General features: G+C 41.0%; 1 protein-coding gene across 1 annotated transcript; it reads left to right on the top strand.

Moving 5' to 3' along the window:
* The first annotated feature begins 3,334 nt into the window (after positions 1 to 3,334).
* On the top strand, positions 3,335 to 11,654 carry LOC311113463 (26S proteasome non-ATPase regulatory subunit 12). The gene is made up of 11 exons (XM_084156684.1): positions 3,335 to 3,562; positions 4,228 to 4,287; positions 4,425 to 4,553; positions 4,831 to 4,938; positions 5,119 to 5,223; positions 7,872 to 8,021; positions 8,388 to 8,522; positions 8,797 to 8,909; positions 9,378 to 9,552; positions 9,794 to 9,871; positions 11,007 to 11,654. Exons 1-11 carry the CDS (start codon positions 3,437 to 3,439, stop codon positions 11,214 to 11,216), a joined length of 1,389 nt encoding a protein of 462 aa, XP_084012810.1. The 5' UTR covers positions 3,335 to 3,436; the 3' UTR covers positions 11,217 to 11,654.
* The last annotated feature ends 240 nt before the right edge of the window (positions 11,655 to 11,894 follow it).

Raw genomic sequence — 11,894 nt, 5'->3', positions numbered from 1 at the left:
TCTAATTGGAAATAAATAAATAATAATAACAGATACAAATAATGTACTTAGCCTAAAGGCTATTCTCCAACAAGCTATGGTGACAGAATTACCAATAATAATAAAACAGATCAAAAGTATGCATTTTATAGGCTATTTTCCAACAAAATAGAGGGGGCAAACTGATCAAGCAATTAGAAGTGGAATAAATGAACCAGTTGCATGTGTCAGGAAATATGACTTGGTTATATGGTTTAATCTTTTAGGACTTTATTCCCAGGTCCAATGTCTATAGGGCTTTGTGCCAATTTGGTTTAATGGACAAGAACAATGGCTGCATCTCAAATGGCACCCAATTCCCTATGGGCCCTGGTCAAAAGTAATTCACTATACAGGGGATAGGATGCCATTTTGGACACATCCAATAGCTTTTCATGTGATCTAGTCTGTAGTTTGACCAACATTACAATAATGATGTAACTCCAACATTTGAATAACATCTGTTTTTGATTAGAAAGGGGATTAGGCTCTATGTTAGATATATGACCGTCTCAACGCACACAATAGCCCTGTATATAGGACCATGGCTACATAAAGCTCCAGCTCAGAACATCCTCAAATGAAGTCATGTTACGCAATACCTGTGGCCCACTTTTCAGCAGTGGACAATGGGCATGGGTCGGACTCAAGCTCTCAGCCGTGTGTTTGATGAGAGTGCTGGATGTGGTTTCATCTCCAGTCTGTCAATGGATCTCAGGTCATTTCAGTACAGGGTAACAAAGGGTGGATTCAGGATGATACAATACAAATGTCCTCATTATGATTTGCATGGTCACACTCAGAATGGATTTCTCGTTCTCCATATAACTTTAAACCTCTATGCTTATAAAAGTAATCAAATTAATTCTCAGGCAGTCTCAAATGAATTCTCATGCAGTTTATTGGAGACACAACTCCATCATTAAGATGACATGGTTGTTATCGATGGAGGCTTGATCGGTACTGTTGATATTTCCCTTACATTACTTGAATGAGTGCTTTTGGATCCTGCAAATATTTGGATGCCTCTCCAGCCCTGTTTTATTCAGACAATATTTTCATTATTTCATACTTGGTCTCCTCTCTGACCTGATACAGGCCATGTTTAATGTTCAAGCTGTTGAGGTTTAGACTGTGTTGGGGAAATCTGATCCTAGGCCAGCGCTTAGGGGCAGCCTCTCCCCGGTGCAGGAAAATCATTGACCTACATGAGTTGAATATATTTCAGAGGGAAATCTTTCAAAGCAATGAACTGTGTGAATGAAACCAAATAATGAACAGTCATGTCCTAGTGACATCTGCTGGTAAACTGGAGTCAATACCCCTTCATTCATTGTTTCAGCCTATGTGTCAGCAGCAACATACTGCTACATTCTATGTTCACCATTCAAATCCAAGGTCCTAATCCATGCATTTATCATCTCCCGTCTGGACTACTGCAACTCTCTGTTGGCTGGGCTCCCCACTTTTACCATCAAACCCCTGCAACTTATCCAGCTCGCCTGGTGTTCAACCTTCCCAAGTTCTCCCATGTCACCCCGCTCCTCCGCACACTCCACTGGCTTCCAGTAGAAGCTTGCATCCCCTTTAAGACCCCTTTACTTGCCTACGGAGCAGCAAGGGGAACTGTCCCTCCCTACTTTCAGGCTATGCTCAAACCCTACACCTCAACCCGAGCACTCCATTCTGTCACCTCTGGTCTCTTGGCCCTCCCACCCCTATGGGGGTCAGCTCCCGCTCAGCCCAGTCAAAGATTTTCTCTGTCCTGGCACCCCAATGGTGGAACGAGCAAGTCACATAATAAATTGCATGGACTCACTCTGTGTGCAATAATAGTGTTTAACATTATTTTTGAATGATTACCTCATCTCTGAACCTCACACCACAATTATCTGTAAGGTCCCTCAGTTGAGCAGTGAATTTCAAACACAGATTCAACCACAAAGACCAGGGAGGTTTTCCAATGCCTCGCAAAGAAGGGCACCTATTGGTAGATGGGAAAAAATATAAAAGCAGACATTGAACATCTCTTTGAGCATGGTGAAGTTATTAATTACACTTTGGATGGTGTATCAATACACCCAGTCACTACAAAGATACAGGCGTCCTTCCTAACTCAGTTGCCGGAGAGGAAGGAAACCGCTCAGGAATTTCACCATGAGCCAATGGTGACTTTAAAACAGTTACAGAGTTGAATGGCTGTGATAGGAGAAAACTGAGGATGGATCAACAATATTGTAGTTACTATACAATACTAACCTAAATGACAGAGTGGAAAAAAGGAAGCTTGTACATGTTTTCATTTAGTGATTATGGGGTATTGGGTGAATTAAAAAATATATTTAATCAATTTTGAATTCAGGCTGTAACACAACAAAATGTGGAATAAGTCAAGGGGTATGAATACTTACTGAAGGCACTATAAGTGATGTTCACATTTCAAGCTCAGGAAAGAAACTTAATGAATATATGAATTTAGTGTGAATTATTCACAACATTGTGTCAATAGTGTGAAAGTGGGCAGTATTTTTCAGAATCGTACCTCAATATGATAGGCTTCCTGAGGCATGGTTCTCTATCCAGTTGGTTTAATAATAATAATAATAATAATAATAATAATAATTCATGACATTTGTAAAGCACTTTTCATTATACTGAATAATCTCAAAGTGCATAGAGAGGTTTTCCCTGGGCAGGTGGGGAAATGTTCTCATTCCACCATGGGTTTAAGCCATTTGCGAAGAAAACACATTCCTCACTATCTCTCCCTCATTGTTTTTTAAAACAGGACTGTCTGTGTCTGAAATGGAACCCTATTACCAATAGAGCACAACTGTCTTGAAACTTTGATGGTTGAGTCAATGAGATGAGATTTGGAAGGATGGCCTCCAGACTACATCATCATCATCACCATCATCATCATCATCGTCAATTAGACAATTTGTAACATATTTGGGTTTACATTCACTTTACTTAACACACCTCCTTCACAGAGACAGGGGTCTTTTTGTTCGTGGCCCACTATTTTAATCCTTAAAAAAAGATACCAGAATAACCTAGAAAATAATTCTGGAAATTATAACGTGTCACTCTGAGTACAGTTTTCCCCCATCAACAACCTATTAATGGAAAAAATATTAAACAATATCAGTGAGGACAGCTGGAAAGGTTAAATTGAGAGCGAGGGATGCTGTGTGAATAACTAAAGTTTGACTGTCAAAACGCCTGACAAAAATAATTAATATGTTTTAGGGTCCTTCTCTGGGTCCTTCTGGCAGCTTAGGTGGCCTTTGCAGTTCATTGTGATTGGCCGGTTTTCCTTCACTTCCTGTAGTTTTGACACAACAGCAGCGGGCTATCAGCAATTAGCACTTAGCAGACATTTCACTTGTAAGTTCGCCGTAGTATTCAATTTACGATGTCGGAAAACATGTCTGCAGAGGTGGAGCGATCAGAAAGATCAGATGGCAAGCTTGTGAAGATGGAGGTTGACTACAGTTCAACTGTAGATACACGTCTACCGGAGTGTGCCAAAATGGCAAAAGTAAGTTGAGCATGAATGAGGCCAGCGCTGGCTGAGTCATGGTGCATCAACACGAATGTTAGCAAAATCGCTAGCTAGCTAACGGAAACTTGTTAGCAAATAAAATGCTGTTTGTAATAATAGGCAACATTGCGACTGTATTATAACAAAGTATCACAAATATTGAGTCGGTTTACGTGTAAGGTATACATCTAGATTAGTTAGTTATGTGGCAACTGTTATTTTTTTCTTCAGGTAGCGTCTCTAGCTACCTACTAGGCTACAGACTGTAGTACAGTAGCTTCGCTCTTGGTGTTGTGTTATGTTAGCTAGCTGTTTGGTCTTTTTAGTCGGATTTTAGACTATCAACCAACTACTATAGTTAGCTAACGTAGGTACCACAGTTATTGTTTTTCGAAGACCCCTTTACTTTAGTTAGAAATATGCTAACGTTATAGCTAGCTAGCTAGTGAAGTTTGAATCGTCAAAGCTGACAGAAATGTGTTGTTGACATCTTTGGCTTTCCCAAACCAGACTGATCATCAATGACATTATGGATGATACAGTTTTCAATAGTATTTTTGGTCATCCATCTCGCAATTTCATCATGTGTGGTCATTAAATTGATCTTTGTAAGAATTGTCTGTCATTTCTCCTGACTGTAAGATGTATCTCCTCTCTTCTAGGAAGGGAGGCTGCAGGAGGCCGTTGAAAGCCTCTTGTCGCTGGAGAAGCAAACAAGAACGGTGAGCGTGAATTCATTCATTCATTAATTTCTAATTAAACATCACACTCATTTAGATTAAACGATGATCATACTCCTCTGACTAATCACATAGCTATCTTTGGGAGTAACATTGTCTCTTTTTATCCCTCCACACAGGCTTCTGACATGGTGTCAACCTCCAGAATCCTGGTGGCCATTGTGCAGATGTGCTATGAAGCGAAGGACATGGACGCCCTGAATGAAAACATCATGCTGCTCTCTAAAAGGAGGAGTCAGCTCAAAGGGGTGAGACTTGGGGCTTCTTCTTTGAATGGATACTAAGGGAAGGGAAACCATTGAGGCAGGGGTGTATTCATTAGTGCAATGCAATAAAAGTTTCTACTGGACAAATTAATGAAGGTCCCGTTTCATTCTGTTTGGTTTATCGTGAACACACTGCAGGTGTGCACCAGTAGGTTAAGGTGCTTTGCCATCAAAACAAAGTTTTCTTCAGTAAAGTGTTGACTGATGTTAGATCTTTCGATATAGAACCTTCTCTTTTGCTTTGTTTCTCTCTACTCAGGCTGTTGCTAAGATGGTGCAAGAATGTTACAAGTACGTAGATACCGTGACAGACCTGACCATTAAGCTGAGACTCATTGACACACTACGCACAGTGACCGCTGGCAAGGTACATGGTGTCATGAACTTTCTCTGATTAGCCTTACTTGGATCATCCTAAAATGACATTAAGATGATACCACCAATCATGCATATTCAGATAGCCTAAAACATTTTTTGTACTCTTGTGGGCGTAAGTCATGTCTCCATGCAATTCAAATGCGTTAATGGCTTTGTTTCCCTCACTCAGATCTATGTAGAGATTGAGCGGGCCAGGCTGACCAAAACATTGGCAAACATCAAGGAGCAGCATGGCGAGGTCAAAGAGGCCGCAGCAATCCTCCAAGAGCTGCAGGTAAGGGTTATAGGGGTTTCGCTGGCATTCCTTGGCAGCTTTCACAATTTCTTATAGACTGGAGGTAAGCGGTTTCAACCATCCATGTTACATTAAGCTTTTTTACTTACTGGACTGAATCGTTAGGCACAAGTGCAGAACTCAAACTTGCGGCCAAATCCCCTTGACATCAAATAAAAGGATATTTAAAACAAATTTCAACTTCACATTAATCATCTCCAGCACCACCCCAACATCAACATACAGTTGAAGTCGGAAGTTTACATACACTTAGGTTGGAGTCATTAAAACTCGTTTTTTCAACCACTCCACACATTTCTTTATTGTTAACAAACTATAGTTTTGGCAAGTCGGTTAGGACATCTACTTTGTACATGACACAAGTAATTTTTCCAACAATTGTTTACAGACAGATTATTTCACATATAATTCACTGTATCACAATTCCAGTGGGTCAGAAGTTTACATACACTAAGTTGACGGTGCCTTTAAACAGCTTGGAAAATTCCAGAAAATGATATCTTGCTTTAGAAGCTTCTGATAGGCTAATTGACATCATTTGAGTCAATTGGAGGTGTACCTGTGGATGTATTTCAAGGCCTACCTTCAAACTCAGTGCCTCTTTGCTTGACATCATGTGAAAATCAAAAGAAATCAGCCAAGACTTCAGAAAGAAAATTGTAGACCTCCACAAGTCTGGTTCATCCTTGGGAGCAATTTCCAAATGCCTGAAGGTACCACGTTCATCTGTACAAACAATAGTACGCAAGTATAAACACCATGGGACCACGCAGCCGTCATACCGCACAGGAAGGAGACGCGTTCTGTCTCCTAGAGACTAACGTACTTTGGTGCGAAAAGTGCAAATCAATCCCAGAACAACAGCAAAGGACCTTGTGAAGATGCTGGAGAAAACAGGTACAAAAGTAACTATATCCACAGTAAAACAAGTCCTATATCGACATAACCTGAAAGGCCGCTCAGCAAGGAAGAAGCCACTGCTCCAAAACCGCCATAAAAAAGCCAGACTACTGTTTGCAACGGTACATGGGGACAAAGATCGTACTTTTTAGAGAAATTTCCTCTGGTCTGATTAAACTAAAATAGAACTGTTTGGCCATAATGACCATCGTTATGTTTGGAGGAGAAAGGGGGTTGCTTGCAAGCCAAAGAACACCATCCCAACCGTGAAGCACGGGGATGGCAGCATCATGCTGTGGGTGTGCTTTGCTGCAGGAGGGACTGGTACACTTCACAAAATAGATGGCATCATGAGGAAGGAAAATTATGTGGATATATTGAAGCAACATCTCAAGACATCAGTCAGGAAGTTAAAGCTTGGTCGCAAATGGGTCTTCCAAATGGACAATGACCCCAAGCATACTTCCAAAGTTGTGGCAAAATGGCTGAAGGACAACAAAGTCAAGGTATTGGAGTGGCCATCACAAAGCCCTGACCTCAATCATATAGAACATTTGTGGGCAGAACTGAAAAAGCGTGTGCGAGCAAGGAGGCCTACAAACCTGACTCAGTTACACCAGCTGTGTCAGGAGGAATGGGCCAAAATTCACCCAACTTATTGTGGGAAGCTTGTGGAAGGCTACCCGAAACGTTTCACCAAGTTAAACAATTTAAAGGCAATCCTACCAAATACTAATTGAGTGTATGTAAACTTCTGACCCACTGGGAATGTGATGAAAGAAATAAAAGCTGAAATAAATAATTCTCTCTACTATTATTCTGACATTTCACATTCTTAAAATAAAGTGGTGATCCTAACTGACCTAAGACAGGGCATTTTTACTAGGATTAAATGTCAGGAATTGTGAAAAACTGAGATTAACTGTATTTGGCTAAGGTGTATGTAAACTTCCGACTTCAACTGTATGTGAAAATGGTATGTTTCTATGTTTTGTAGTAAAAAAGATAGAAGATAAGTGCTTCCAATGACATCATCGGTGTGCATCGTGTGATTTGAACCAATTATGAGTAGACATTGCCTACTAATTGGTGGATGATGTCAATTCTGGGCGGCAGGTAGCTTAGTGGTTAAGAGCATTGTGCCAGTAACCGAAAGGTCGCTGGTTCTAATCCCCGAGCAGACTAGGTGAAAAATCTGTCGATGTGCCCTTGAGCAAGGCACTTAACCCTAATTGCTCCTGTAAGTCGCTCTGGATAAGAGCGTCTGCTAAATGACCAATTATTATTATTATTATTGGAAACACTTATCTTCCTACTACAAAACATAGAAACGCACCATTTTCACAGGTTGATGTTGGGGTGGTGCTGGAGATGATGAATATGAAGTTAAAAAACGGTGACATTTCCCTTTAATCATTTCAGTGAAAGTTGTCTGAGACACCATAAGTATTCTAAATAAAATCTGGTGTCTGTGAAGTGTTACGCCCTCCATCAGTATGTCCTTATTGATGGCAGAACCACTACAACAGTTGTTCACAAACCATTCTTCTCCCGGTCCAGGCTGTGATGTAGCACAGCTGGGCCGTGTTCAGTAGGCACAAAATGGAGTGGTATTATCTGAACATGCCGAAAGAGTAACGTTTTGCTACGACATGCCCTAATGAACACGACCCAGGGCTAGAGTATAACATTCTGCCTCTGACAACATGCACTCTTTCACCCTACAGGTGGAGACTTACGGCTCCATGGAGAAGAAAGAGAAGGTGGAGTTCATCCTGGAGCAAATGAGGCTGTGCATCGCCGTCAAGGACTACATCCGCACCCAGATCATCAGCAAGAAGATCAACACCAAGTTCTTTACAGAGGACGGCACTGAGGTGAGAGAAGCAAGCAAAGCCGAAGAGTTTATTCAGGCTGGGTGTTATGATATGGGCTCCCTCCCAAATGGCACCCTATTCCCTATATAGTGCCCTGCTTTTCACAAGGGCCCATAGGGCTCTGGGTGTGCTATGTAGGGAATAGGGTGCCATTTGGGATGCAACCATGTTTTTGTCTATTGGGGAGGAGGAACTACCTAAACATTTAATGTTCCAATCAGAACGTTCACTGTCGTTTCCTGACAAAATATTGAAATCTGATTTTCTGTTTGTTTTGGCTGTCTACGTTGGTCCCGATGAACAATCATAGCAGTTAAGAACCAAGCTGCAATATTATTAACCATTTACGTCATTATTTTTCCTTAGGAGTCTAAGCTGAAGTATTACAATCTGATGATCCAAGTAGACCAGCACGAGGGATCTTACTTGTCCATCTGCAAACACTACCGTGCCATCTACGATACCCCCTGCATTCTGGAGGATGGCTCCAAATGGCAGCAGGTAAACACTGGTCTCAGAAGACTGTTTTAGGCTTCAGGATGATAGTCTTTTGATATGATTTGATGCCTTTTAAATGCACAAGCTGTAGATTTTGTTTCTGGAAAAATATTGCTCTGGCAGCAGGAGCTGGTGGGAGGGTCTTAGCGAGTGTACTGCACACTGATTGGCGTAAATGGAACTAAGATTGGGTCTGCCTTCACAGGGGACTAAGACGTTACAGATTGTACATTTAAAATACGTAACAATATAACTCTAATGTTCTTTCCTGTTCCAGGCCCTGAAAAGTGTTGTGCTGTACGTGATACTGGCTCCCTATGACAATGAGCAGTCCGACCTGGTGCACAGAATCAACGAAGACAAGAAATTGGAAGAAATCCCCAAATACAAGTAAGACATTCAATCACATTATATTCATGTGCTTTCATTTCTCCCCTCAAATACCAAGAATGTAATCTAGCGTCGATGGTTAATTCCTTAAAATCTTCCATGGTATAACACGTTATTTCTCATCAGCAATGCCAAAATATTCCTCATCAGAAGAATGTAACCTCGAGATGATTAATTAGTAAAAATCTTAGTATTCAATACTGTTTCACAATATTCCTCATCACCCTAGCACATCATCCAATTCTGTAACACAGTAATTAACTATATATTCACCAAGGTACCATATAACCTAGCCAATTCCCAATGGTGAAACCTACTAAGCTCCCAACTGCATATGCTTGACAATTGTGGTACGGTGAAACCTAGGCTAAACGCTGATGCCTCAACTACATATAATTGTGGGGTGGCACCAGTTGCCGTGCTGTGATTAATCTCTCATCATGGTTTCTCTCTTACCTCTCCCTCCAGGGACCTCCTGAAGCAGTTCACCACCATGGAGCTGATGCGTTGGGCCTCCCTGGTGGAGGATTATGGGAAGGAGCTGAGGGAGGGCTCCCCCGACAGCCCGGCCACCGACGTATTCAACTGTTCAGAGGAGGGCGAGAAGAGGTGGAAGGACCTCAAGAATAGAGTGGTGGAGCACGTAAGTCGTTTATGGAACTGCTTTCATCTATAGATAGAATATCACAGATTTACTTTAGTGGGATAGTTCATTTTAGCAAAGGGTCTGGTGGGATCACAAAGCTGTCTTTCGATGGAACATGGTTGCTGAAAATGATCTGGAAACGTCCCTTTCACATCTAGAATAATTTCACATAATTGGTATTTTTTAATCCAACTATGTTATGTTGCTTATTTTTGTGTTTTTCTTAATCTCTCCTCAGAATATAAGAATTATGGCCAAATATTACACAAGGATCACAATGAAGAGGATGGCTGGACTCCTGGACCTCTCCATCGATGTAAGCACCCCAATCTACTCTTTACATCTGTTACATTTTTGGCAGGGAATGGAATTCTTACTGTTCCTCAACCCTAATGAATGCAGCCTTAAAGGGATAGTTTTCCCTCCAAAATAAGGTTGAAACTTCGGTGCAGCTCCATATGATTTGATGTGGCTCTGTTCAAGCCAGGGGAACTGAACAGGAGTTAACGACTTCGGTGAAACTCCATATGATTGTTGCATTTCCGTTTTTGTGTGTTGCACTTGCATTCAATAGCATCTATGAATCACATGATTATGCATAGTATTGACGTCAAGTTTCATGTTTTGTTAGTCGTATGTACGGGATACACCGTCCAACAAAATGCTTACGGAAGAACCAAGGACACTGATGGCTCCTGATGTGAGATTCTCTCTGGTGTTTACAGAACAACTGGTGCTGTGAGATTAGGATGTCAGAACCTGCTTAGACAAAGCAATTGTAACAGTAGAGCAAAGGAATGGATGAAAGCGTGTATTTTTATTGTATGTAGTTCTGTCCCTATGCTGTACTTGTCTACTAATGTTATGTATTATGTCATGTTTTATGTTTTGTCTGGACCCCAGGAAGAGTAGCTGCTGCTTTAGCAGTAGGTAATGGGGATCCTAAAAAATACAAAATAATAGACATTTTCATACATTAAAGGTAAAATCAAAGGTAGACTCAGAGATATGACGTAATGGACAAAGTAAACAGCATAGTGTGTCAATTTCCGCAATAACTAAGAGCGTTGAAGTGCAAGGCTAAACTTCTCCACTAATAATAATAATAATAATAATACTGTTTTGGTCCCGTTGCTACCACGCTGTAACTGCGTGAAGCGAACCTGTGCACATGCACAGATAGTGTGTGTGACTGTGAGAGCGAAGTCTTGCATCTCGCTCATTGCAATATCTGCGGTGCTCCTTGTGGCAACGTAATTTTCGCTGAGTCTACCTTTTAAAAGTGGTCTACAGTTGAGCTCAATCCATATTCTCAACTTGATTTTGAAGTGTTAAAAACAGATATTTTGGAGTGATCTATAGAAGTACTATAGTACCCTAAATGAAATGTGTGATTAGTTATTGATGGTCTTTGAAGACACAGGTTCTAACATCTCTAACGTCTCTTGCAGGAGTCTGAGGAGTTCCTCTCCAACCTGGTGGTGAACAAAACCATCTACGCCAAGGTGGACAGGCTAGCCGGCATCATCAACTTCCAGAGACCGAAGGACCCCAACGACCTGCTCAATGACTGGTCCCACAAACTGAACTCCCTCATGTCCCTGGTCAACAAAACCACACATCTCATCGCCAAAGAGGAGATGATCCACAACCTGCAGTGATGAGGACCGAGTGCTTTGTTTTCTTCTTTTTTTTTCCTTTACTTTTGAGTTTTTCCTGAATTGATGAATGAACCGTTATTCCAATGTCAACCACCCCAATTTTTGGAATATCAAATACCACATCACACCTAGTTCCCTTTTGTTTCTTATGGTCAGCAAAGTTGAAGCATTTACAATGAACAAGTCTTAAGGCCATATGTTGTTACTATCTCTCGTCCCACCGATGGAATACAAATTACACTGTTTAGAGTGGTGTCCCAATTTTATCTACCACAATTTGGGCATGTGCTTTGTTCTAGAACCTAGACCACAGAGGGGAATACACTGTAAATGTTTTCCTTCCTGTTCCAACTCTCTTTTTCATGTAACCGTTATAAGGGATTTAGTATTGGAGCATTTGCGTGCAACTTGCTGTATTAAAACATTTGCTGTAAGTTCTTGACGTCTTTTTTTTAATGTCTACTTCGCAATGTAAACAAACTATTCTCACCTGGCATAATGGAAAGTATTTTGTTGAGTATTGTAACAGAAAATTGGATTAGTACAGAGTTGTATTTAACTGTTGTCAGATCAAGTTAAGAATACTTATTTAAAAGCTGTGAAATGCAAACCTGACAGATACAGCTTTTTGTTGTTGGTTTGATAGGTTGTGGATCCTCTGTAGCCATCTAGTGATAA

Source organism: Coregonus lavaretus, assembly GCF_964263955.1.
Source record: "Coregonus lavaretus genome assembly, chromosome: 40".
Taxonomy (NCBI): Eukaryota; Metazoa; Chordata; class Actinopteri; order Salmoniformes; family Salmonidae; genus Coregonus; species Coregonus lavaretus.
This window is presented reverse-complemented; position numbering and strand designations above follow the sequence as displayed.

Coding starts and splice junctions, on each gene's coding strand:
- LOC311113463 (XM_084156684.1), top strand. CDS start 3,437: ATGTCGGAAAACATGTCTGCAGAGGTGGAGCGATCAGAAAGATCAGAT. Junction 8,523..8,796: donor ATGGCTCCAAATGGCAGCAG/GTAAACACTGGT, acceptor TTCCTGTTCCAG/GCCCTGAAAAGTGTTGTGCT. Junction 8,910..9,377: donor GAAGAAATCCCCAAATACAA/GTAAGACATTCA, acceptor CTCTCCCTCCAG/GGACCTCCTGAAGCAGTTCA.